The sequence below is a fragment of the Penicillium cinerascens genome (assembly GCF_028974065.1).
Source record: "Penicillium cinerascens strain IBT 15544 chromosome Unknown scaffold_4_segment0_segment1, whole genome shotgun sequence".
Classification (NCBI taxonomy): Eukaryota; Fungi; Ascomycota; class Eurotiomycetes; order Eurotiales; family Aspergillaceae; genus Penicillium; species Penicillium cinerascens.
The window spans coordinates 4,653,286-4,679,223 of record NW_026695298.1 but is presented as its reverse complement, the minus strand read 5'-3'; the positions used below and the strand labels follow the sequence as shown (position 1 = coordinate 4,679,223).

At 53.0% G+C, this 25,938-nt stretch overlaps 10 protein-coding genes across 10 annotated transcripts; 6 read left to right on the top strand and 4 right to left on the bottom strand.

Moving 5' to 3' along the window:
* Nucleotides 1-186: 186 nt before the first annotated feature.
* Nucleotides 187-788, bottom strand: N7498_010906 (chorismate mutase; the record flags this gene model as incomplete). The annotated part of the gene is made up of 3 exons (XM_058457962.1): nucleotides 187-207; nucleotides 263-449; nucleotides 526-788. The coding sequence occupies 3 exons, from the start codon at nucleotides 786-788 to the stop codon at nucleotides 187-189; spliced, it is 471 nt and encodes a 156-aa protein (XP_058304861.1).
* Nucleotides 789-1,288: 500 nt separating this feature from the next.
* On the top strand, nucleotides 1,289-2,209 carry N7498_010905 (SDR family oxidoreductase; the record flags this gene model as incomplete). Its single annotated transcript, XM_058457961.1, has 4 exons — nucleotides 1,289-1,334; nucleotides 1,392-1,639; nucleotides 1,687-1,890; nucleotides 1,943-2,209. 4 exons carry the CDS (start codon nucleotides 1,289-1,291, stop codon nucleotides 2,207-2,209), a joined length of 765 nt encoding a protein of 254 aa, XP_058304860.1.
* Nucleotides 2,210-2,880: 671 nt separating this feature from the next.
* N7498_010904 (Zn(II)2Cys6 transcription factor) lies at nucleotides 2,881-4,672 on the top strand (the record flags this gene model as incomplete). Its single annotated transcript, XM_058457960.1, has 2 exons — nucleotides 2,881-3,693; nucleotides 3,758-4,672. The coding sequence occupies 2 exons, from the start codon at nucleotides 2,881-2,883 to the stop codon at nucleotides 4,670-4,672; spliced, it is 1,728 nt and encodes a 575-aa protein (XP_058304859.1).
* An 848-nt stretch (nucleotides 4,673-5,520) lies between these two features.
* Nucleotides 5,521-7,433, top strand: N7498_010903 (putative amino acid permease; the record flags this gene model as incomplete). Its single annotated transcript, XM_058457959.1, has 6 exons — nucleotides 5,521-5,631; nucleotides 5,684-5,704; nucleotides 5,753-5,801; nucleotides 5,851-6,617; nucleotides 6,677-7,202; nucleotides 7,255-7,433. The coding sequence occupies 6 exons, from the start codon at nucleotides 5,521-5,523 to the stop codon at nucleotides 7,431-7,433; spliced, it is 1,653 nt and encodes a 550-aa protein (XP_058304858.1).
* A 574-nt stretch (nucleotides 7,434-8,007) lies between these two features.
* N7498_010902 (putative nicotinamide nucleotide transhydrogenase) lies at nucleotides 8,008-11,681 on the top strand (the record flags this gene model as incomplete). The annotated part of the gene is made up of 5 exons (XM_058457958.1): nucleotides 8,008-8,283; nucleotides 8,381-11,231; nucleotides 11,281-11,469; nucleotides 11,526-11,600; nucleotides 11,650-11,681. The coding sequence occupies 5 exons, from the start codon at nucleotides 8,008-8,010 to the stop codon at nucleotides 11,679-11,681; spliced, it is 3,423 nt and encodes a 1,140-aa protein (XP_058304857.1).
* A 576-nt stretch (nucleotides 11,682-12,257) lies between these two features.
* Nucleotides 12,258-13,703, bottom strand: N7498_010901 (uncharacterized protein; the record flags this gene model as incomplete). Its single annotated transcript, XM_058457957.1, has 1 exon — nucleotides 12,258-13,703. One exon carries the CDS (start codon nucleotides 13,701-13,703, stop codon nucleotides 12,258-12,260), a length of 1,446 nt encoding a protein of 481 aa, XP_058304856.1.
* Nucleotides 13,704-17,237: 3,534 nt separating this feature from the next.
* Nucleotides 17,238-18,368, bottom strand: N7498_010900 (elongation of very long chain fatty acids protein; the record flags this gene model as incomplete). The annotated part of the gene is made up of 3 exons (XM_058457956.1): nucleotides 17,238-17,566; nucleotides 17,620-17,902; nucleotides 17,961-18,368. The coding sequence occupies 3 exons, from the start codon at nucleotides 18,366-18,368 to the stop codon at nucleotides 17,238-17,240; spliced, it is 1,020 nt and encodes a 339-aa protein (XP_058304855.1).
* Nucleotides 18,369-19,750: 1,382 nt separating this feature from the next.
* N7498_010899 (cytochrome c oxidase subunit VI) lies at nucleotides 19,751-21,041 on the top strand (the record flags this gene model as incomplete). The annotated part of the gene is made up of 4 exons (XM_058457955.1): nucleotides 19,751-20,142; nucleotides 20,298-20,343; nucleotides 20,464-20,581; nucleotides 20,652-21,041. Coding segments are annotated over 4 exons (675 nt in total), but the record flags the coding sequence as incomplete, so codon positions are not given.
* A 201-nt stretch (nucleotides 21,042-21,242) lies between these two features.
* N7498_010898 (glycosyltransferase family 15 protein) lies at nucleotides 21,243-22,832 on the bottom strand (the record flags this gene model as incomplete). Its single annotated transcript, XM_058457954.1, has 4 exons — nucleotides 21,243-21,636; nucleotides 21,698-22,316; nucleotides 22,379-22,642; nucleotides 22,691-22,832. The coding sequence occupies 4 exons, from the start codon at nucleotides 22,830-22,832 to the stop codon at nucleotides 21,480-21,482; spliced, it is 1,182 nt and encodes a 393-aa protein (XP_058304853.1). The 3' UTR covers nucleotides 21,243-21,479.
* A 150-nt stretch (nucleotides 22,833-22,982) lies between these two features.
* Nucleotides 22,983-25,649, top strand: N7498_010897 (uncharacterized protein; the record flags this gene model as incomplete). Its single annotated transcript, XM_058457953.1, has 2 exons — nucleotides 22,983-23,054; nucleotides 23,109-25,649. The coding sequence occupies 2 exons, from the start codon at nucleotides 22,983-22,985 to the stop codon at nucleotides 25,647-25,649; spliced, it is 2,613 nt and encodes an 870-aa protein (XP_058304852.1).
* Between the last annotated feature and the right edge of the window lie 289 nt (nucleotides 25,650-25,938).

Here is a 25,938-nt window from a genome sequence, read left to right as displayed (position 1 = left end):
TGAATAATCTTGACTTGACTTAAATGATAAAGGCCATACAAGGGACCTTTAACCTAACGTTGTTTCTTGCTGGTCGTTTTGTCGTGAATACATCTTTTTGGGCGTATGAAAGGGTCGAGGAATAGCTTGCTCCTAGTATTGTACTATTCTTATAATGACCACCAACATTAGGTCCCCAAGGTATCACTACTGAGGATTGACATCAAACTGCCCAAGTTCCGACTTTAGTTTCAGACGATGTTGAAAGGGAGCGGATACTTACGATACATTGCTCAAATGGCACGCTCGAGATCAGAATAGCCTCAAAGGTCGCCCGTGCAATAGTTACCGGCATGCCGATGTGCACGGCTTGCTGCTCCGCCTGACGGACCACCTCTTCATTACGGGAAGGTACATTCACAGAAGCGCGTGTGGACTTGAAACGCGTGGCCTCGCGCACGTAGGCGGCTCTAGAGAATGCAGGCGCGTTAATGAAAATAGGGTTGGGTGAAATGACAGTGATCAAGGAGTCAGGAGTTACCGTACCGTTGATTGAGCAGATTTAAAAGCCGATCATCAATATCGTCGAGCGCGGTGCGCACATCGTCGAGAGAGTTGCAGCATGTGGTAAGCGTACCGTTTAGGGATGAAAAGTGCACACTAGGGGAGCCCCAGGGCACAGAGCGATGATCGGTAGAGGGAGAGATCGTAGGAAGAGCGGATCCATAGCAAGAGTCTGCAATTGAAGACGCGGTGGGGGCAGACGTCAAGAGAGAAGTAAGCAAGGGAAGAAGGCCCTGCAGAAGCATGATAGATCAGTTCAAACTTGCAAGTCGGGTGAGGGATGCCAGAACACCAACACCGATTGAGTTCTGTTTGAATCACTCGCGGCAGACTCGGGATGTCTTAACCCTGCAAGGTCGAGATATGTTGACTGTGGAGCCTCGCGTCGACGATCTTAACTCGATGTAAACAGATGCAGGCGGCACACACTCAATATTGGGCGCGTCGGCCCGTTAAGACCGGTGTCAATTGCATGTTCGAATGACAAAAATCTCGTACTGGGAATAACAAATGCCATGCTTTCTCTTATGCAACGCCGTGAATGTTGAACGTCGTCCCCCCGTACCCGGAGCTAATGCCGGGTACTCAACGGCCATAAAGGCCTTGTCGGCGTCTGACGTGCGGGGGAACGGAATTCACGCCGATCCTGCGGGCCAACTGCCCCTCCTCCCCTCTTTACTTTTTAGGGCCTTCGTACTTCCTGTCGAGTTCAATTCTTCTTTCTCCTATAATCAATTCGAACAAAATGGCTCAAGGCTCGCGACTGCAAGGAAAGGTTGTCATTGTCACGGGTAAGTCCGGCCTACCTTAACTTCCGCAATGTACATTGGCCGATCCATATTCTACAGGAGGCGGCTCCGGCTTTGGCGCGGCTATCGCCCGTCGATTCGGCGAAGAGGGCGCCAAGGTTATCGTGGCGGACATCAATGTCGAAGGCGGCGAAAAGGTCGCCGCGCAGAACCCCACCAGCCTGATCTTCCAGCGCATGGATGTTACACAAGAGAGTGATTGGAAGACCGCTGTCGACCTGGCATTCTCCAAGTTTGGTGGACTGGATGGGTTGGTGAATAACGCGGGAACGACCTACCGGAACAAGGTTGGTACATCTGTCTGCAGAGAATGGCCCAATGCTGATGTCTCCAGCCCACCGCCGAGGTCACCGAGGATGAATGGGAGCGCGTCTTCAGGGTTAACGTCAAGAGCATCTTTCTGGCTGGTAAAGTCGTGATGCCTCGCTTTATTGAGCAGGGCAAGGGTGGATCCATGATCAACATTTCTTCCACCGGCGCAAGTCGCCCACGGCCTGGTCTGGTGTGGTATAACGCATCCAAGGGCGCCGTTACAAACGTACGTGGTTTGACAAAGAGACGAACTAAGGACATAGGCTGATTTCCACTAGGCTACCAAGGGCCTCGCTGCCGAGTACGGTCCCCACAACATCCGTGTGAACTGCGTTGCTCCTCTACTCTCGGGAACGGGTCTGTTTTCCATGTTCACCGGTATGGAAGACACCCCGGAGAACCGAGAAAAGTTCATTGGAAACGTGCCACTGGGTCGTCTCACGGAGGCGGACGATATTGCCAACATGTGTCTGTATCTTGCCAGTGACGAGGGCAGTTTCATCAACGGCACGGAGATGGTGGTTGATGGCGGCAAGTGCATTTAATCGAATTGTAACCATTAGAGATAGCGATGTTGGCTAACCCAAGAATCCATTGCCAAATTTTTAAACACCATTATAAGATCTAAAAAGTTTCTTCCTGCAGTGTCCTGTGGTTCCACGGTATTGCGATCGACTTGCATGCACAGTTGGAGGTGTTGGGGGTAGATGTATAGACAAGGTGAGACTTGGGTAAAGTGAAACACGCCAGTGTCATATTGCTTTTTCTAGAGCTAGGGTTCGCCCATACAATGGACATGAATTCGTCATAGACATTGCCACGGATTGATCCTATACCCGATCCATTTGGGACTGCGTCAACCCGAAGGCGCCGGAGCCGCCAACGTGGGATCTGCGCCGTTGTGGCCGCCAATAAAGTGCATTGTGAAGCGGGAAATTACAGAGCCAATTAATGATAGGTGGGTTTCACCGGCAGGTAGGGGCCAGAAAAAGTCAGAAAAGCCACCGGCTGGCACGAGTGGAATCTGCGTGGGGTGAGAAAAAAGGGCAAAAAAAGCAGGAAGTGGGGAGAAGAGGCACGATCCACGATCCCCGACTTATCGGGTGATCAGCAGAATGCCTCCAAACCCCTCTCTGCCTCGTATTCTTTTCTCCTGTCAACTATGCTGTGATCGCTGAGTCTTCATGTCTTCACCCTCTGCACCTCCCTCCCGTCCATGGAGATTCGAACCGGAGGCGCCCCAGTGACCGAGACGTCAGAGTTACCCGAGTCGCGGCCACAACCCACCTCTGCGCGGAAACGCGTCCGCCGCTGGCACCATCGAGGTTTCACCGGCTGCTCAACTTGCCGTCGCCGCCATGTTCGCTGTGATGAGGCCTCGCCCATATGCAATAACTGCACCCGCTTGGGGCTCGAGTGTGATGGGACACAAGGGCGGATGACGTTCAAGGTCTACGGGCCGTCCCAGACCCAGGAATCACCCAAGCCGCCGCGGGGGAGAAACAAGACAGCCAGCCCAGACTCCTGTGGTGCATCGTCTACGGGGTCACTGGCCGTGAAGAAGGAGGACCGGAAAGGTTCATGGCAGGCCGTGGTGGTGTCACCGACCACAGTACCGCAACCACAACAACAACAACAACAACAACCGATCTTCTTTCGCTTCCAGGAACCCTTGGGCCCGGCCAACCTAGCGAATTTGCAATGTACCGATGAGCTCTATTTCACACACTTCATCGACCAAGTGTCCACTCTCCTCATCATTTACGACAGCCCCATCAACGCAAACCCGTACCGCAGTTACTTTCCCGACTTTGCTCGCTCGTCCCCGTCGATGGTGGGTGCCATGCAGGCCTTGGGCGCGTTACATTTGGCAAATACATCGGTCGGACCGCAGCGAAATAAACATTTCCAGAAGGCGATGGGCAAATACGGGCAGGTTGTGCAGATGTTCAGGGCTCGGTATGCTGCACCGAAGCGGCAACTCGGGATGACGGACTTTGCGACGTGTCTACTGCTGTGTCTGTTCGAGGTGGGTTTCCTTTTTTTTTTTTTTGGTCTGAATGGATTGGAACGCTTTATATTGACTGCTGCAGATGATGGACTCCCAACACCTGAACTGGGCTGTACATCTGAAAGGAGCCCGCGAGATCTATAACCTCCTCTTCTATCCACATACCGGCAGCTCCGAACGCGAGGTTCAACGAGTCGCCGACACAAATCACCCTCTTCGATCATTCCTTGTATCGTTACTATCTTATCTCGATGTTGCCGGCGCATGTGCCACACCCGGTGGCACCGTGGTTGATGGCAGTTACTGGAAGACCCTCGGGGGCGGATGGGAGTACAATCTCGGCACTCCGAGCCTGTCAGGTATCCACGATGATCCAACTTTAGTAGAGTTGCGGTCGGCGTGGTCTGGCATGATGGAGGTCCAGGCAGCCATCAGCACTCTCGCTCGCGACAAGCAGTGGATGTCTCCAGAGCAGCAGGATATGGTGTACAAGGAAATCTTCAACCGGCTGGTGGTCTGGCGTGCCAGCACGCCGGTCAGTTTGCAGCTTCTCGGAGATATGGAGTTGGATGATGAGACCCTTGACCGATTCCCGTTCCTCGACATGCTAGAGTACGTGGGATGCATCGAGGCCTACGAAAAGGCAACATTTGTGCACCTGCATCAGGTAGCCGGAGCCGGTCGATCAGGCTGGATCACCGATCGAGCCTATTTGGACATGCTCATCACTCGCATTTTGACATTGATCCGCAAGCTGTCCAAGGACGTGGGTCAGTTGGCAGTGCTATGGCCTCTTTTCATAGCCGGCCAGGAAACCCGAAAGGAAGAAGAGCAGCAGTACGTTCGTCAGACGATGCAAGAACTCAAGCGGTTCGGATTCCGAAATGTCGACAAAGGCCTCGAGCTACTCGAAAGCGTGTGGTTTAAGCGACGCACCTTTCCCCAGGGGTGGACCGAGACGCTGGATGAAATTCAGTCTAATATTCTCCTGCCCTGATTTGCTTTGCTGCAACTCTTCTCTGAACATACCTTTTCCCATTTGCGCAGTGCAGTTCAAGTGGGCAGGACTTGGACGATGTCAACCCTGCATATGTTTTCCTCTCTCCATTGCCAGACTACTGTACGTCTGACATAGCTATAGACACGACGCTTCATGAATCTTGAGCCCGCAAAGGCTGTCATCTATTCTTCATATCTTGCTTATATTGGAAGCGCGTTTTCATTTTGAACTCTACGGGATTTGAAACCCATTGTATAGATATACGAATTTTAGCATTTCTTCTCACTTCACTTCAGCCCTATCGACAAGTTGATAGAAACCCAGGCAACCATGCGTGGCTGAAGAATCTATACCAGCCACGAATTATAAGTAGTTCGAGCCGAGGGTGCAAAGACCAGCTCCGCGAACCACGGGCCCGACCGCGGGGCCAGATCCCGTCCTATCGGGTCCCCAAACGAACAGGCCAGGCCCGGGAGTACAATGAAAAAAAGAACTCGGCCCCCGCGGACCAGACCACTCCGGGCGTATCTAGAAATCAAAGACCGATATTGATCGTCTCGGGTCGCTACACGAGCCCGTGACCGAGCCATGTCTTTTTAAAGTGATACAGTACGGTCGCATTGCGGTTAGAGCGTGAACTGCGGCATCGCGTGCCCTGGGCAGCACGTTTCACAGGTTCCTGGCGCCCCTTCGTAATCTTCCCGCGGTGGGGCAGCCTTGACCGGGCCGCAAAACGGCATTCAGGGTTTTCAATGAAATTTATTTATCTGCGCTCTTGAGCAAAAATTCTTCACACCTTTTCGCTCGCTGTCACTCGCAATATAGGTTGCCTTCGCCTTGCAACCATGGTGCCCGAGCAGGAACACGAGCACCAGAGCGTCGCTCGCGACGAGCTTATCACTACTGGAGAGGATGATCGGAGTGATATGCAGGCCAAGGATGATGCGGCTTTGCTGGTGAGTAAATGCAAATGAGCTATTGATGAAGACTCTTACTGACACGATCCAGCGAACCATGGGCTATAAGCCGGTATGTTGAGACTGATTGATAGATGATCGGAAAACTCACGACCCGCAGGTGCTTCATCGGACCTATACGTTGTTCGAGAACTTTGCCACCACTTTCGGTATTTCACCTTCAAAAATATTGACTCGTTGCCGTGCTAATTGTCCCAGCTGCGCTCTACTTCGTCGGTGGCGTGCGCGTCACGTACAGCACCGGCATTGCTGCCGGTGGTAACTTGGCTTACTGGACCAGCTACCTGGTTACGATGGTCTTTACCTTCATCACCGCTGCTGTGATTGCCGAGGTTTGCTCGGCATCCCCATCGGCCGGCTCGATCTATATCTGGGCTGCTGAGGCGGGTGGTCCTCGCTTTGGCCGGCTGCTTGGTTTCGTCGTCGCGTGGTGGAGTACCACTGCTTGGACGACCTTTTGCGCCAGCAACACGCAGTCTGCGGTTAATTATATGCTTGCCGAGCTGACTGTCTTCAATGTCGACTTCCCCCAAAACACCGACAGCGTCAAGTTCCGCGCTGTCCAGTGGATCTGTACCGAGGTTCTCCTTGCCCTGGCTGCTCTGCTGAACTTCCTGCCGCCTCGCTACTTCAAGTGGGTGTTTTGGGCCTCCGCTGGTTTCGTCATGCTCGATTTCTTCCTGAACATTATCTGGCTGCCCATTGGCACGGCCCAGACCTGGGGCTTCCGCTCTACCCACGAGGCCTTCATGACTACCTACAACGGTACTGGTGCTCCGGCTGGTTGGAACTGGTGTCTTTCCTACCTGGCCACTGCCGGTATCCTGATCGGTTTCGATGCGTCGGGCCATGTGGCGGAAGAGACCAAGAATGCTTCCGTAACTGCTGCCCGGGGTATTTTCTGGAGCACCATTGCCAGTGGATTCGGCGGTCTGGCCACCATCATTCTTTTCCTGTTCTGCGCTGTAAGCGACTCCTTCAACGGTCTAGTAACCCAAAATGCTGATTATTTTGTTTTCCCCAGCCTACTGCAGACAAGCTCATGGAGTTTGGCTCCCCTCAGCCTTTTGTTCCGCTCTACGCCGTCGTCCTGGGCCAGGGCGGACATATTTTCATGAACATCATCTGCATTGTCGCCCTGTGGCTGAACACCGCCATTGCCATCATCGCCGCCTCCCGTCTGGTCTTCGCCGTTGCCCGTGACGGTGTGCTGCCCTTCTCCGGCTGGGTCTCCAAGGTGCAGGGCGGCCAGCCCCGTAACGCGGTCATCGTCGTCTGGGGAGTCGCTGCTCTTGTCACCTGCACCATTCTCCCGTCGAACGTAGCTTTCACCTCGCTCGTCTCCGCAGCTGGTGTCCCCAGTGCTGCCGCCTACGGTCTCATCTGTCTGGGTCGGCTGCTCTGCACGCCGAACCGCTTCCCCAAGCCGAAGTGGAGCTTGGGCCGCTGGAGCAAGCCGTTCCAGTTCATCGGTGTGTTCTGGAACGGCTGGGTTGTGGCCGTTCTGTTCTCGCCTTACGAGTGGCCTGTGACTGGGGCAAACCTGAACTGTAAGTTCTTCTCTCTGAGTTTGTTGAATTCCCCAACTGATTATTTGACTAGATGCTCCCATTATCATGGTTGGCGTCACCATCCTCGCCCTGGTTTCCTACTTTGTCATGCCGGAGAGCGCCTGGCTTCCTAGCGACCGCATCTCGCATTTCATCGACACCAAGGGTGCCGTTGAGACCTTGGAAGAAGTCGGCTCTTCAGTTCATGCTGAGGCGAACGACAGCCGATGATGTCTCAATAGTCATCCCTAACGGCCTTCTCGGGCACTATGCCTAGAGAGCACATAAAAATAAGAGGTCTTTTCCTATGGCCTCTTTCGATCGTTGTATAAGATACACTTGAGCACATACGCCGCTTCCAGGCTCATTCATATAATCAATGCATATATTCAAATAGAGTCAAGTTTTATTCCAAATCATCACCCGTTAATCCTTCAGGAATTTCCTATGGGCTGCCCATATGTACCGGGTTTCTCTACTCATCTCTCCGCCGAAGCGGGTAACCCGGTAACTCGGATGTGCGGCTGTTCGATTACGGCAGCGAGTGCGGGGGAGTGGCTTGACCCCTGACCTCAGCGCGAACTTTCAATCAGCTATCTAGTCCCCCGGGTAAATGCGAATTTGGATTTAATGAGGTCACCGGCATCTTCGCTTCAAGCGCAAGTGTCATATAAATCCGAATCTCCAGGTGTCAACCGTCGCGGTGGAGTAGGGCGGGAGATCCATCTTCTCCACCCCCCGTGCGGGGGAATAAGATGTGGCGGGTCTAGTAAATAACCGGACCAGCGGGTGCCAGGCCAAGCTCATGGCTCACGAACCCCCAAGGACTAAGAGCGACTACCGTTTCATTGCATGGTGGGAGCCCTGTAACCGCCCTCTTTGTCCGAACCTTTCCCCTTCTTCTCTCCTTACCCGTTCTCCCTCCCTTGACTCAACCTCGCCCACCTCAGATGCGCCCGGTTCTTGTCTGATCGCCCTGCGAGACTCCAGCCATGAGTGTCTCGCTGCCCTTGAGGTCGGCGCTGGGGTGCCTGGTGGCCCCCAGCACTCGCGCGGGGGAAAGTGCTCCTTGCGCCGTCCGGTAAGCTTCGCTTTGTGACGGCTCCCGGAGGTAGTTTCTAACTCTCATCCAATCAGTCTCGCAAATTCACCGATTCTCGTTCTGTACCTCTTCGAAGACGCGTTCGCTCGCTTTGCCTCAATGGTCGCTCGTGTCGCTCGTCTCCAAACGAGCCGCTTCCACCGCTCCTCCGGCTTCGGAGCCCGTCTCGGCAACACCGTATTCCGAGCTGACCATCGGTGTCCCAAAGGAAATACACCAAAATGAGCTGCGCGTGGCGATCACTCCTCAGAATGTTGCTCTACTGCTTAAGAAAGGGTTCTCGCGTGTGTTGATCGAGCGTGGTGCTGGCGAGGGAGCCCAACTACTGGACCATGCCTATGAACAAGCCGGCGCGACAATGGTCGATCGCGATGCGGTCTGGTCCCAGAGTGACATCGTGCTGAAAGTTCGAAGCCCCCAGGTGGAAGGTCCTCTCAACGAGGTGGAAGGTCTACGCAAAGGCTCGACCATTATCTCTTTCTTGTATCCCGCCCAGAACAAGCCCATTGTCGACGCGCTGGCTGCCCGTGGTGTGACCGCGTTTGCTATGGATCGCATTCCTCGTATTTCTCGTGCCCAGGTCTTTGATGCTCTGAGCTCTATGGCCAATATTGCCGGTTATAAAGCTGTACTAGAGGCTTCAAACCACTTCGGTCGCTTCTTGACCGGTCAGGTAACTGCCGCAGGAAAGATCCCTCCCAGTAAAGTCCTCGTGATCGGTGCGGGCGTCGCGGGTCTGTCAGCCATTGCCTCGGCCCGACGCATGGGTGCTATCGTCCGAGGTTTTGATACTCGTCCAGCTGTCCGTGAACAAGTCCAGTCTTTAGGTGCGGAATTCATCGAGGTTGATTTGGAAGAAGATGGTTCTGGACAAGGTGGCTACGCAAAGGAAATGTCCAAAGAGTTCATCGAGGCCGAGATGAAATTGTTTATGGAACAGGCCCGTGAGGTCGATATTATCATCACGACGGCTTTGATCCCTGGGAAGCCAGCCCCAAAGCTAATCACCAAGGAAATGGTAGCTGCCATGAAGCCTGGTTCGGTCATTGTTGATCTTGCGGCCGAAGCTGGTGGTAACTGCGAAGCAACTGTTCCTGGTCAACTCTCAAACTACAAGGACGTCACGATCATCGGCTACACGGATCTTCCTTCTCGTCTGCCCACTCAGTCTTCGACTCTGTATTCCAACAATATCACGAAGCTTCTGCTGTCTATGGCACCCAAGGACAAGTCGTACGGTATCGATTTCAATGACGAAGTGGTTCGTGGATCCATTGTCACACGCGATGGTGAAATAATTCCTCCAGCCGCACCGCCTGCCCCGCCTCCGGCACCGAAGGCAGATGCCCAGAGTGTTGCCGCAAAGAAGGAAGAAGTTGCGCTCACGCCGTGGCAGAAGGTTACTCGGGAAGTGGCCACCGTCACGGGAGCCATGGGCGCCACACTCGCTCTTGGTAAAGCTACTGGTCCCATGTTCATGGGCAACATGATGACATTCGGTCTTGCTGGTCTGGTCGGCTATCGTGCAGTCTGGGGAGTAGCACCTGCTCTTCACTCGCCCCTTATGAGTGTTACCAATGCCATCTCCGGTATGGTTGGTATCGGTGGTCTGTTTATCATGGGTGGAGGCTATACCCCGACTACTCTCCCTGAATACCTCGGTGCTGCTTCTGTTCTCCTGGCGTTTGTCAATGTCTCGGGTGGATTTGTCGTGACAAAGCGCATGCTCGATATGTTCAAGCGCGCCACCGATCCTCCAGAGTACCCGTGGCTGTATGCTATCCCCGGTGTTGTATTCGGCGGTGGCTTCCTGGCTGCTGCAAGTACTGGAATGGCTGGTATTGTTCAAGCTGGATATCTTGTCAGCACCATTCTTTGTATGAGCTCCATCTCCAGTCTGGCTTCACAACAGACTGCGCGCCGCGGCAACATCTTCGGCATCCTGGGTGTCGTTTCTGGAATTCTTGCCTCGCTGGCTGCAGTAGGCTTCTCGACTGAGACTTTGACTCAGTTCGCTGCTGTTGCTGGTACTGGTGTTCTGGTTGGAGGTTTGATTGGACGCCGCATCACCCCTACCGGGCTTCCTCAGACTGTCGCTGCTCTGCACTCGGTCGTTGGTCTCGCTGCTGTTCTGACCAGCATCGGCAGCGTGATGGCCGACATCGCTGACATTTCGACTTTGCATTTGGTTACGGCGTATATGGGTGTTCTCATCGGTGGCATCACGTTCACTGGTTCGATTGTTGCCTTCATGAAACTCGCCGGCCGAATGTCGTCCACTCCGAAGATTCTCCCGGGGAGACATGTGATCAACTCGACATTGCTGGGCAGCAACATAGCAACCATGGGAGCTTTCGTAACCATGGCCCCCGCAAACCCAACGATTGCGTTAACCTGTCTAGGTGCAAACACTCTCCTCAGTTTCATGAAAGGATACACCACGACTGCGGCTATCGGCGGACCTGATATGCCGGTGGTGGTTACAGTTCTCAACGCCTATTCTGGCTTCGCTCTAGTCGCTGAGGGACTGATGCTCAACAATCCGCTCTTGACTAGTGTCGGGTCACTCATCGGGGTCAGCGGTTCTATCCTGTCGTACATCATGTGTGTCGCCATGAATCGATCGCTCACCAATGTTTTGTTTGGCGGTCTTGGCACCCCGGCACAGCAAACGCAGAAGAAGATCGAGGGCGAAGTCACGCAGACAAACATCGACGATACAGTGGAGGCACTTTCGGGTGCTGAGAATGTCATCATCATCGTCGGCTACGGAATGGCTGTCGCAAAGGCTCAGTATCCTCTAGCCGAAATCGTCAGCATTCTCCGTGCTCGCGGCGTTAATGTCCGCTTTGCTATCCACCCCGTGGCTGGCCGCATGCCCGGGCAGTGCAATGTGCTCCTCGCCGAGGCATCCGTTCCGTATGATAGTAAGTACTGACTAGTTCCTCTTACCTGAAAATTCTAACCCCCTGAAAGTTGTCCTGGAAATGGACGAGATCAACGAGGACTTCTCCGATACGGACGTGACCCTGGTAATCGGCGCCAATGACACCGTCAACCCAATTGCTCTTGAGCCCGACTCTGCGATTTCCGGAATGCCGGTCCTGCACGCTTGGAAGAGCAAGGAAGTGATTGTCATGAAGCGGGGCATGGCAAGCGGATACGGTACGTCCTTCATCTACTCTATATTAACCGCGACTAATATGGCTTGAACTGAACAGCTGACGTCCCCAACCCGATGTTCTACATGCCTGGAACGAGGATGCTCTTTGGAGACGCGAAGGCTTCTTGTGATGGTCAGTATTTTCCCTACGCCAGTCTATCCGTATACTAACTTGTCAATAGCTATCAAGTCGGCCCTAGAGGCAAGGAAGTAGATATAGACATTTTTCATACCCTTACCCGTCGTGCTATCTTACTGTCAAATTTTGTGATCACGTCTATACTCTCTGCACTGCCCCATTCCCCGGTTCACTTTTTTACTCTCTAGCTGCCAGTATTTTACTCTGCAATATACCAAGTTTCCATTGAAGTATCTCATCTTTTTCTTCGTCCTGATTGTTTGATTCTTGATCTTCGTGGTACCCACTCGTACTCTTCATTCTTCTGTTGGAAGAGCCGACCAGCAAAACTCATCATCTGGTTGACTGACAACGCTCCAGCCAAATAGTCAAATAGTCATGTCATCAACCTTGCCTCGCCGATAAAAACAACCTTGGAACCCAGAGATCAACTCAATCGTATAAATCAAGAACAATGCTACCGATAAAATAAGACATTATGCAGCCTGGAACTGCAGCAAACCTCCGAACCAGTTTCAAACATGGTTAAAACCCCACGGCAGAACCAGAGATATTCAACCCAAACCAAACCTCCAGATTCCCGAACAAAAGAAAAACCAGTGACAAAATCCGCCCATATAAAAAAACATTACTAAATTAAGATAAAACTCGCTAAGATTTCGTAAAAGTCCTCTTCCCAAGTTTCAAGCCCATAAAGCCCCTCCCACCAAAAGCAGAGCTGTTATGTCTCGCATGACGGCGCTGGCTCGGTTTCCGCACAACGTGAGAATCATAGTTGATCGCATTCAGATTGGGCTGGCTTGCGGCAGCAGGGATGGGGGCAGAGGCGTCCATTTCGGAACGCAGGCTGGCCATCGACGCGACGCTGGATGAGGCGGAGTGTTTACGAGCCATGCGGCGCATCATCGGGGATCGTTGTGCGAGCATGTTACTCATGCTGCGTTTGGAAGGGTGGCTGAGTGGCTGGGGAGAGAACGTGGGGCCGCAGGTGTGTGAGTACAGGGAGGCTGTTTCGCTTCGGTCGGCGATGTAGCCCAGTCTGATGTCGTCTGGGAAGGGGGAGGCCGGGCGTGATGAGTAGGATGGCACGCTGCTGTTGCTGCTGCTGCGGATGGAGGCTGGGCGGCGCCCTGGCTCTGTTGGGCGGCGGGTGCGGGGGTTACTGGCTGGTGTTGGGAAGGGCTTTTCGCAGCCTGCTGTGCGCGGTCGTGCTCGATACATTGACTGGTCTCTCGTGTGAGGTGATGGTGGGATGTAGGGGACCACCGGAATCTCAGACACTCGGTTGATGGTGGCGCTTTGGATGGGCGGCGTGTCCTCTTCTGGCATAGCAGGTGTTGGACTGTCTGGCTCTTCATGCTCCTCGAGTGTCTGTGAGGGTCGAGGGGACGCAGATGGGGTCTCGACCAGGCGTGGTACATGGAGGCTGCTCTCGGTCTTTTCGGGGAACATGCGAGAGCCTCGATCCCGAGGGTTTCCTCGGGTTCGAGAGTGGTTGGGCCTGGATCGAGCGCCCTTCAACCGAGCACCCAAAGAGTTGATGAAGACCAGCGTAGGACGAGTCGGTGGCTCCATCATGCTCACCTTCTTTGCGGTCTGAATCTCCGCAGTCTCCATGGAGAAGATGGATGATGGGGATGGGGAGCGAGACCTAGGGTTTGGGTTGGCCTGTGGTGAGTTGGGCCGGACATAGATGGTAGGCTGCAAGTAGAGGGTCGATGCCATCGGCGGGGTATCCGGCGAAGGCAGTTCGAGAACCATATCCTCTTCTGGGTCGAAGACATAGGCATCATCTGCAAAATTGGCATCGCTGTTCCGCTTGATAGTATCCATAGATACCGGTCGTGGCCTCTTGGCTGGAGGATAGGGGGCCAGCAGGTGTTCCTCTCGATCCGAGTCCGGGTCTGCATGGGAGTTCTCGTCGGCACTGAGATCTGAATCAAAGGTACCGGCTCTTTGGGAGCCTACGAGCGAGGGGACAAAGTCCTGGGCGCCAGCCTCGGACTCGGACACATCCTCTTCGTCAGACTCGTAGCGCTTCTGGAGGTTTTGCCTGCTTAGACGGTGCAGGCCCAGCGAGGTGGTAGTCTCGTACATCTTTGCCAGTAAGATCTTCCAAACAACTTGATCAATCAAAAGGAAAAAGCTGTTTCGGGCAGGGTAGGCAAAAGTGGCAGTGGGAAAGGAGACCAGCCCAGGATAGAAGTAAAGCAAGCGGAAATATGTAACGAGGAATTCCTCCAACGAACGTAAGCCCAAGCCCAGGGAGGCGTTCCAGTCCCTTGAAGTCAAATATCCCACGGGGTTGAAACGGACTGTGAAGGAGATCTTTCTCCTGTCACGACATGGGAAACACGGGACAGGGGACGGTCTTTAAGGTCCGGCGGAACCGCTGAGGAAGTGGGTGAAGAACAGGGGATCCGCCCTCGATTGCCGTTTAAGAGCTAGGAATAGAAGCAGAATAAAAAGGTCCCACCCGTCAGGAATTGATCCACTGGGGAGGGGGAGGGCTTTTTTAGTCCCGGCGCCTCAATGTAGAAAAGAGGGGACACGAAAATCAGTCCCTGTCCACGTGTGCCATAAAACCAAGGCCCTGGGCAAGGTCTGCACTGTAGAAGCAGGGGAAAGTCAAAATTCCTGCTATCTCCTGCAGGCCCAAAGGCGTGAGTGAACCTGGATTGGCCGGACACTCCGGGGCTAGTGACAGAGAAAGCCACGATTGGGACGGGCGTGGCCCTTGCATTGGCAGCGATGAGTTTCACCATTTTGGCGACGCGCACCCTCCGCATCGTGGCGGGCGCGAAGTTGGGACCAAACCTAAATCTAGTGATTGTGACGCCGGAAGAAAAATCTGATAGATCAAGCCGAGCTATCGTTGGCTGTAGCCCCTGCACCTAACGCTGGGGCTGCCGCAAGTTAAGTCTGTGCAGCGTCATTGGCTCCGTATGATCAGCAAAAAAGGGCTCGGGGCAAGATCTGGATTGGCTAACCCATCCACGGGTCGAAGGAGATCGGTTCCACAGTGATAAGGAGGGCCCCAGTCGTGGTACTCGGCACTCCGTCCTCCTACTCAAGGTGGACGGGATCGTAGGGACAGGAGTCAGCCCATGAGTGCTGCGAAGCGCCCAGGTGAGAAGCTAGTGGACTCGGCCAGGTGCAAATCAGCCGATTCGGGAATCCAGTGGATTGTTGCCAAATTAGCGCCGCTCCAGATGTGTGGGGTCCGCGTATAACTCAAACGCCGACGAACTCCTTGGGGTCGATACTCGAAACTTGACAATCTTCGGTGGATCCCTGCGGCCGGCTCGCTCGCACCGAGGGTTTGAACGGTCGGTTCGCACTACGATGCTAGCCGATGCCAGGGGCAACCTCCTACAGGATCCCCATTCGGGTTAGGGGGTCTGCGCATAAATGCAAAAGAGACAGTAGATACGTACATTCAGGGTCCTTCAGGGTCCTTCAGGGACCTCAGGGGTTATCAGGGGTCTTGAGGGGTCACTGTAGCCGAAGTAATCTGATGTGAGAGGGGGCTGCAGGAGAATTCCAAGCTCCTGCTGAGGGGGATGAGGCCCTAGGGTTACGGATTCCTGTGCCCTGGTATGGAGGCACAGTCCCTGGAACATACAATCTACAGATCATACTGCAAACCTTGCAAATATTAATGGCCAGCTTGTTAGATACCTAACGAAGACGCTAGATCCTCGGTATTATTTCTTCGGTACTCAACTTTATTCCAAAGGTTCACCTGGAACTCCTTGCATGGGCTGATCAAAGTCGGCGAATTCTCCAGAACTGAACTTCCGACTAGCGCAACCTTCTCACGCTATCGTTTCAGGATTTCTTTTTTTTTTTTGTATTTTCTGGATATACGCCATCTATCTCCTGCAACCAATAGTCGATGGCGGACATCCCCCAATAGGCTGTTGGAGCCGTCACGTCAGGCAAGGACCTCCGTTCCTAACTCACGAACCCGTCAACGAACCGGGTAAACAAGCTCCTGACAGCGGCGCCGAGCGGGACTGACGATGTCATAAGCGCCGCATTTCGGCCGAAGCGTCGAATATACAGTAGCGTCCGCGCATGGCGCGCGCTGAGCATGGGACATGCTCGCTTTTGGAACTCGGCCGGTCCATATAAGGAGAACCATGCTATCAACATGCCACGCCAGGCGCCACGCTCTGCTCCGTCGAAATGACAACTGTTGCTCGGCCTTTTTCCGCTCATGACCCGACCGAGGGCAGAGCTCACGGCCATGCGCATTCGATCTCTAGATTGATAGCGCATAGCTGATACGCAAGGCATCGGCCAAACTCCCGAGTGACAGCCGTCTGCTAGTTGCCATGCTCGATGATCTGGCTTTATTGAATATGCATAGACGACGCGCTATTGAAAATCTCCCGGCCACGTTACGTGGATGGCTGGTCGCAGGGATGTCAATCGACCGGTCATTGCACATTGGCTGCACTCCGTACTCCGTACACTCTGCGTTATGGGTTTTTCGGCCTCTCGGTCATCGGTGGCTGGATCTTGATACTGTTTGTGCCGTGCGTCGGAGAAGCATGACCAGCCTCCGAGTCTTCGAGATGGCTGGTGAGCTTGATTATGCTTCATTTCTTAACGGAATCCTCGATGATCTGCTCTCGACCTATCACTTCGCGGCGTTGTTTGCTCCCCGTCGCACAAGCCTTCCTGCACGGATCTACATCCCAGCTCAGTTCCTGCATTTGCTGCGGGTCCAATACTGTAGATGTGATGCTGCACATCGAGGTGCTCAGGAACATCTTGGTTCCCCCATCAACACAAAGTGTATTTGTGTTTACATTCTTGTTGTTTGTTGATGCTGAAGATGACCGCGAGGCAACCGGATGGTAGATCGAGTTGCATGTTGTCTTGTCGCCCGGTTATGGGCCTTCATATCTATCTACATTGACCTGTCGTGTGTTGGGACTACTAATGGCATATGCAGAACACTACCGAATTCCCATGCAAGTATTCATTGGCACCGCATAACCAACGAGGCTGACCGGAACAATGCAAAGACCATGCCTTGCTCTCACAAACTCGACCATCGACTACCTTACACGCTGCGAGGAACTCAACTCACATGGTCAATTGATTATATTAAACATGTATGCTTCTATAAAATACTTTACTAACAATAATGGTGAAGAGATGCGGTCAAAAGGCCTGCCGCTAGCAGGCCGGCGGGGGTCATAACGACAAACATGAACAGAAGAATATGACATTATAGAATACAACCGGGACGAGGACCGACAGCCCTCCCGGATGAAAAGAAATCGCCTCACTCGGGACTTCTTTTCGCCCCGCTTCCCAACCCAACCCCCATCATTCCTCTAACCTGGGGATATGCCTGCACCTCCAGACGAGTCGAATCGAAACGTGTCTGGCATCATGAAGGGGTCATTCATTAAAAGGCTATAAAGCGAATCACCATAGAGCAGCCAACGCCCTCCCGGCTCGTGCTCCCCGTGTTTCATGCTGCAATATGTTCGAAGAATTTTCGGAAAATTCGTTTGTCATCTCACGATGATTGCACAACGCTTTCCTCTTGCGTAATTTCGCCTCCCTACGCGCGCTTCGGAATCCAACAGACAATCCCTAGGGATTGATTTACGCCTTGCGGGAGCGAGTGACGGGGCCGTTGGAGCGGCCGGTGGTCGCGGCACCGTTGGAGGCCTTGCCGTTGGCATGGGGGGAAGGAACCTCGAAGTTCTTCATGTCGATCAAGGACTTCTTGCCGGTGTTGCGGCGAGGGCGGCCAACCTTGGTCTCCTTCTTGTAGGTGGCAATGTAGAAGGAGATGAACAGGAGCAGGTACGAGGTGATGATCCCAATACCAGCGAAGGCGGCAAACTCCTCACCGGCACACTGGCCCATGTTAGGGGCCCAGGGGAAGTAGGAGGACGAGAAGTAGGTGTACGAGGCGAAGTAGATGAAGCCTATTCGTGCATGTTAGTATCGCAAATCAAACCTCTCCAGTTTCAGCACTTACCCAAATCAATGACGAATTGCACAATCTGCAGCATGGTGATGTACTTCTTCCACCAAATGCGGATGCCACGGGCACTCTGGAAGTAGTACCAGTACATGACGACGTGGACAAGCAGGTTGATGGTGATGGGAACCCATTGCACCGCGGTCAGACCGATGAGCTGGGTGTAGCACAGGAGGGCGGTGGCACCGTGGTGGTAGGTGTGGAGGAAGGTCAACGGCTTCTTCTTGAGGACGAGGAAGACGGTGTCGAGCAGCTCAACGTACTTGTTGATGTAGTTCAGCTAATGGGAAGTTAGTCGCGTCGAATCGGTCAATGCTCGCACACTAGACGCAACTTACGTAGTAGAGGATGATGAGGGGCTGAGTCCATCCACCGCGATGGTCGCAGATGGTGTAGAAAACGCCGTTGCGAACGAGGGTGGGCAGGAGCTGCTCGATGAACAGGGCCAAGAGGATGGCGCTGATGGCGGTCAAGACAAAGTTGTGGATCATGAACAGAGTGTTCAGCTTGAAGGCGGGCAACTTCTTCATGACCTCACGACCACCGAAGATGACAATGTAGTAGGTGACCAGCATGGTCGCGGTCTCCTTGAAGGTGGACATGGGGGTCACGCCCTCGGCGAACTTGAACTTGCTGGCGGGATAACCCATGACCTGCTCGTAGGCCTTATCGAACAGGGGCCACAGGTGGACGCCAAAGGGCCGGTCCAGGGTGGGGAGAGGCACATTCTGAAGGAATTCGGCCATGGTGAACGGGGTGGTTCGGATGGGGTAGACGAGAGTCGGAAGTCACGTAAGAAAAAAAATTAAAACCAAGCCGATTGGGCTACTGCAGAGACTCAGGGCGCGCGCGCGCAGTCAGGGCAGCGTAAGCCAGATGAAGGGAAGAAGGGAATGGAAAGGACCGACGATGGGGGAAAGAAGAAGGTCAGGGAGGAAGAAGAGTAGTGAACAGCGTTACTTTTTTGCGGCGCGTTGGGTCGCCCAAAAAGGACTAGCGCGGCCGTAAAAGGGGGTGCGTAAGAAAATCCCCAGCCGTGGCTTCCGAGGTTATCGGTGCATAACACCTTGTTCAAGTTTGATTTGGTTGGGATTCTTAGGTACGGTAGTTCCATAGAGCATTCTCCGTCTCGAGTTGATCCCGTTTCTCTACGCTGGTGTGATATTTGGTAGCTCAGGTACCCGAACTTTCACATGCGCATCATCTAACGCTACCTGCATGGCTGTTTTCAGTAAGCCAATCTCAGGTCTATATCGACCCCTTCTTTTATGACGTGCCAGACATTTCCATGCTTCTTCGGACATGGAATTGGGGGTTAACCGTCTATTTTGCTCTTATTCATGAACGAGGCTAAGGTTGCAGATGGATGCCACGGTGATGGGGGGGGTACCATCCACACACAACCTTCTCTCACATTCAAGTAGCCGAGGCTGTCATACCGCCTCCTGCCATTCATGCGCTAGAGCTGAACTATGAATGGCGTAGTTTAAGTCGGGCTCCACATTAGGAGATTGGCCGTGCTATGTGTGGTCTACTGTTTATTGTCCGGGGTATACATTTTCATACCGTTGGTGCGTTGGTCAACTGGGCGTGGACAGCGGTTGCCCCGAATGGCATCCCTGTATTTTAGTATTTTGGTAAAAGTATCAATTACACACTCGTGGGGAAAGGTGAATATCCAGTTTGCACTTGAACCTCTTAAGCCGGGGAATGTGATTATTCCCCGTCGGTCTCGATACCTCCGCCGTGCATCTGTCCGCGACTGTGCATCTATAAATCGCCACTTTTCGTACATACGATCGATCATAAACAAGGCCCCTGGAGCTTGCGCTTTGGCCAAATGAAGTCCTCGGTACCTATTATCTTGATTTAAAATTGGGCGAGTTTTAACTCTAAAATCATCGTCAATGTATAGACTTGATTGCAAATATATATTGACCCTCACGTCATTGGACGACTTGTCGAAAGCTATACTTGTTGAAATCTGGTCATAACTAGATAAAACGGTGCTAGCATAAAACCAAGTCTCAGCAACTTCACTAGCGCAACTTAACGGGTACAAGTAGCCCGTTGAATGCCATTCTGCCCCGACTTATCAGCATGATGCGTACTTGGGGCCTCATCAGCCAATCAGCCGCACGCGTTTGAGATCAGACGGGCCACATCGGGAGATGACTCAGCTCCCGACGGTCAGGCCACAAGGCACCAACACCACACCACCCGCAAAATCCAGCCGGCAAACACGACACTTCGTCCTCCTCCCTTCCTCCCATCCACTTCTCCCCTCACCACCCAATCCATTGACCCCGGGTCTCAGCACTCCGCTGCCGACATGTCGTCCCTATCCATCTTCCGTGTCGCGACGCGCGCCGTTCGCCCTACCAGCTTCGTCCGAGCTCCCATCGTCCGGTCCCGGGTGCAGACCCCAGTGACTCTGGCTGCCCGCGCCCGCACCTTCGGCACCACCTCTAAGTTCCTCTCCGGCCACGAGGACGAGACATACGAGGAGTTCACTTCCCGGTACGATCATCTACATCACCCATTGGCTTCGGCAGATCTCGGAAGAGGGGACGCGGCCCAGGGCTTTGCGCGGCCAGGCGCTTCCCGGGCCCTGTGCCTATCATTATCTAGGCTCAATTGAGATTGAATTTACTGACTGTGTGTCCCGAGTACAGATTCGAGAAGGAATTCGAGGGTGTGCAGGATGTCTTCGAGCTCCAGGTAAGACCCGATACCTCCAATCCGGAGAGCCGGCTCCCGATGCGATATCCCATTTCAACAACCTTTCCACCACCCGCCTCGCAATGCCAGTGAAAACCAGCTGATTGGTTTCTAATATAGCGCAACCTGAACAACTGCTTCGCCTACGATCTGGTCCCCTCCATCGAGGTTCTCAGCGCCGCCCTGAAGGCCGCCCGCCGCGTCAACGACTTCCCCACTGCCGTCCGTGTTTTCGAGGGTACGCAATGCTTCCAACGTAACCGACCACATAATTTTGGAGCCGATGACTAACATATCGCATTCTACAGGCATCAAGGCCAAGGTCGAGAACCAGGACCAGTACAAGCAATACCTTGAGCAGCTCGAGGGTCTGCGCCAGGAGTTGGGCGTTGCTCTCCGGGAAGAGCTCTACCCCCAGGAGGAGTAAATTCGCGTTGCCCTTGTTCTTTCTTCCATCAATTTTCTCTCCGGTTACCCAAACCCCCACATGTCGCCAATGGCCCACGCGTTTCCTTCTTGGTCGGGAGCAGATCGGGTAGAAGAGAAAGCTGTATACATACTTTAGAGATCTCCTGTGTTGTTAGTGCTGCCGCTATTTTGGAAAAAGGTCGTTTGTACCTTGATTGGTGCTTAATCTATCTTCCTCTCTTGTCCAGCGCTTGCCCTTTGCCTCGTACCTTGAATATAACATCCGTTTGCAATCTGTCTGCTCCGATTTTGCTGGTTTTAAAGTTGCTATAATTTGTTTTATATTGCGCACTGCCCGAGCAAGAACGTGTTCGGCATACCGTCATCTGAAACACGAATGGAGACCCACTGGGCCCAGCAAAGAGACAGGAAAACGCAAGATAAACACCCAAAGAAATTGGTAATGTGCGATCAATATAAGTACACAGAAAGCTAGACCCGCAGCTACCCCAAAGGAGTTTGCCCAAGGGGCTGCCACGGCCAGGAACGTATTTTATGAGAAGGGAATTAAAAGGGGACAGAACACAACAGAAACCATCAAGAGGTATGAGTCCGCTCAAAACGCCAGGTACCGAGCCACCGAGTTGCCAGGAATATACTCATCGGGTATGCGAGAGATGATGCAAAGAGTTCATGAAGCGACATGGCCGTCAAGTTCGGTCTATCGCTCAGTGTGTTCCGACGTACTTGAAGTACGTTGGGCGGCAGTCCTCCTTGGCCAGGAAGTCTGCGCCGGCGAAGAACTTGCCCGGGGTACAGCCGGAACACTTGGGGGAGTTCGGGCAGTTGTAGTAGGGGATGTGGTTGTAGCCAATGTCGCGGAACCTGGAACAAAGGTTAGCAAACCTATATTTGAATGCATGTTAGGAGGGGGTTATAGACGTACCAGTGCACGTTGTTGGAATCCGCGAAGAGGCCAACGCCGAGAGAGTGGACGGGCGCATCACCCCAGCGTTCGTAGAAGAAGCCACCGGCACGATCCAGGTGCTGGAAGTAGGCCTCGTACTTCTCACCGCGGAAGAAGTCCATATCGCCAATCTCAAAGTTGGACCAGAAGTGGCAGGTGGAGTATCCGCTGCCACCCTTGGTGTGCTCGGGGCGCGCCTGATCATCCGTGATCCATTCCCACATGTTGTTCTCGCTCAGATACGACGGGTTCGCAGCCAGGAACTTGCGAGTCTCGGGCCAAAGGGTCTTGATGGTTTGCGGGGCGTCGTAAAGGTTGATGGTGAAGCCGTAGGTCTTGTTTCGGTCCTCCATGTAGCGGAATACATCGTAGTCGACATTGCAGAAGAATTGAACCTTGGGCTCGATGCGCCAATAGTAACGGTACTTCTCGAGCGCGGGGTGCTTGTAGAACATGCCGCTGTTCCACCGGCACATCTGATGATAGGAGATCTTCGAAGCGTACTGGATGTTTTCTTCCTCAAGCATTTGGGCTGATACCCGGAAAAGATCCATGTTGATCCAGTCGGGAACACCCCAGTGTGCCTCGGGGACCAGTTCTGTGAAGCAAGAAAAAAAAGTTAGCCCGAAAATCAAGGAGCAAAACTAAGGGTGAGCGCACCGTATTGACACTTGGCCTTGGTGATCGCCTGAGTCTGACGTTTGAATTCTTCGGAGAAGGGCTGGTCATTGAAGAAGATGTAGGGATAGTTGAACTTGTGGTTCCAAGTGCGCTCGAGATCCTGCATGGTGTGAATCAAGTCGCCAAGTTCCTCATTCCGCACAAGGGAGATAATGGCGGCATTGGTGCGAGCGGTCTTTTCGCTATCGGGGGAGTAATCGTGATCTTCGGCTCGCCATAATTCGCCTTCCGGTTCACCGGTTGCTGAAGGATGTTAGTTGAGGCGGATGTCATGGATGGTGGCAAACACACGGTCTAGAAGAGGGTCTTTGGTCATGCCATGGACGAGTTTGGAGGTGGATCTGGGAGAATCCTGGCGCATCTGAAAGACCAAGAACAAACAGAGTAGGATGCATGCAGCACCGAGCATGCGAATTGGACGGGCGATCGCCATGGTGGAGGGAGGTGAAAGGGGGATAAAGCCAGATGCGCCGAGACCGCGATATAAGGCGCCTCCCGCCTTTACCCCCTGTGGATTAGCGCCCGTGCGTCCAGTTGGCTTCCGCGCAGCCTTCGCAGCTTCAACTCCACGGCATTGTCGATCATGGCTCTGGCCTTGAGCTCCTTGACCGATGAGCTCATTACAGTGCTGGCCAAGGTCCCGGCTGACCAGAAAGTGAGTTTTGTGTCTTTGTGTCTATCTCCGTGACCAAGTGTTGATCCCGACTAGCAGTTTCCGCGCGTCCAGAATCTCCGCCGACGCGTAGAGGGCGCTCTACGCACTGGTACTCATGGACGTACCAACCAGTTCGCCGTAGCGCGCAAGCTGGAAGGTCTTCAAGAGAAGTTCCAAGTCCTCAATCGAGATGAGCTGGCCAATGCTCTGAGCATTCGCCTCAAAGAACTAGAGGGCTACCGCGACACATGGCATCCGGAGATTCTGAGTCTGCTTTTGCAGCTTTCAGATCGCCCGGATCAATTATCTAACCTCGATCGACTCCCGGATCCTTGTGATGCACCCACAGAAGAACAATCGCTCTTGTGGTCTGACCTCAATGCTCAGGGAACCGCCTACAGCAGTGAAGACATCTGGGAGGAGGTGGACTTTGCGGCCGACTCTTCGGAAGATGACTTTGTGTCAATCTCAGATGGTGATGATCTATTGCCCTCTAAATTTTTACCAGTGATTCCCGGCTCTCCAGAAAAGGAATACGTCATTCCAGACGAAGTCTTTGTGTCCGCCGACGACGAAGATCTCATTGCCTCTGTAGAAAAGGCCCAGTTTTGGAAACCAGAGAACCATCCAAAAGTCACACGGGAAAAAGAAGATGCATCTCGCATTATTACAGAATTACAGTTTGCCAGAGAGACAATATTCATGCTGCAAGGCTTACCGACGTCCATCTTCTGGCGCCTGAACCACGATATTGAAGTGGATCGCACCTATACTCTTGCGTATTCCTCCAGCAAGAGTGTTTCATCATTACTGCGATCTTTCGCCGAGATTGGAGCCAAAATAGATACTGCCCGGCGCTTCACACAGATACCACAGACCATTCCCTATCTGCAGACCTTCTGCCGTGGCATCGAGGAGTGTTTGCGTGAGTTTGATCGGACTCTGTCTCAAATCCAATGCAAATGCCTTTCTCCTGGTTCTACAGTCAGCTTGCTCCAATTGTTCGATGATGTTCGCCGATTTTCTCGCAATCTCGAGATGCTATCAGAGCTGATCTCCAAGCTGGGCCAAACATCGACGACTCAGCCGATGCTCTGCCTTGATCTATTGTATAGTTTGGTCTGCATGGCTGAAGCTCTTGGCGATGAGAGTGCATCCCGAAGCCTTGCAACACTATTCTTTTCCTGCTTCAAAACATATACAAGATCAATACAGTTCTGGATGAAGACTGGAAAGGTTGATTCCAAAGACAGCGCATTCTTCGTGCGGGTCAACCAGGAGAACGGGGAACTACGTACCCTCTGGCACAACTGGTTCGTGCTGGACGAGGGCAGCAGACGACAGAAAATCCCTCAATTCTTGGAACCCGGAGTGCAAAAGGTGTTTACGACTGGCAAAAGCATGGTTTTCTTGCATCATTTGAACGCACTACCAGACCTTTCAGAGACCGAAAGCTCTGACGCGATTTTCGATGAAATTTATCCCCCAAACGGACCCTCTTCATTTTCGCTTCCGTTCTCCGTGCTTGTCGAGACCGCATTTGATAAACTGGTAGATGCAAACCATTCACTCAGCTCTGGGCTATTACGCAAAGAGCTCGACGAACAATGCGGTTTGTGGATATCTCTCGATGCCTTGCAACACGTCTACCTAGGAAAAGATTCAAGCATTCTTGGTACGATCGATGCAAAGATCTTCGAGCTGATGGACCGAGGTCGCTCCTGGGACGACAAGTTTCTAATTACCGAAGTGACAAGATCGGCATTTACTGTCATGCCTGCCATTGACCTATCAAGGCTGGCCGTGCGATCAGCAGGCTCTTCAGCTTCCAGCCCTCAAAACCGAACCGTGAGGGTCCTCGAAACAATCTCAATAGATTACATTCTTCCGTGGCCTGTCGCAAACATCATTACCCGAGACGCCATCCAATCTTACCGGCGCATTTCCACCTTCCTCATGCAGATACGACGTGCAAAGTATGTCATTGTGCGGGAGCGCATTAGAGATGCACGAAACCCGGTCACAGACGCTCAAGATGACGATACTCTTGTCCACGCTCTGCATCACAACTTCCTTTGGTTCCTTGACTTTCTCTACTCCCACCTTACATACCTTGTCATCTCCACCGCATATCAATGCCTACGCATGGCGCTCTCCAGTGCGGAAGACGTTGATGCCATGATAGCCGCCCACCAGTCCTACATATCCTCACTGGAAGACCAATGCCTCTTATCTGAGAACCTTGCTCCAATTCACGAGGCAGTCATCAATATCTTGGATCTCTGCATCCATTTTGCAGATCTGCAGATTGCACGAGTGTCGGAGGAGGATCAGGATGGTCGGATGAACACATCACGCGAAGATGGCTTTGACTCCGACTCGGATGAAGAAGATGATATCCACGAGCAGACTTTGACCATTTCGTTCCGTGAATCGCCCTACGACCACCAGATGCGAAATGTCAAGCGCCAGTTCGACCACCTTACCAGCTTCGTCGCGGATGGATTGAAGGGCGTAGCGCGGGCCGATGGACTCCCCAGCTGGAATATTTTGGCGGATCGATTGGAGTGGAGGAAAGGCTGGCTCAAGCCGTGATGGATATTCCAGCACCTTTAGATATCTCTGGCTTTGCTGATCATCGGGCATGATCTTGCCCTTGATATTTTTTCATGCCCTTACGATCTATGGAGAATACGCGCCCCATGACTGTACATCAAAATCGAAATAAACATAAAAATCTGGCTTGTATTTTGGTATATCTTTAGTATCTTTCACGGTGTGCACTCACAATAACTTGAATATGAATAGGCCTCGGGTAAATTTCTTGTTTCGTAATTATTTTTCGACGCGACGGAGGAAACCCTTTGCACTCCAAAACAGCGTT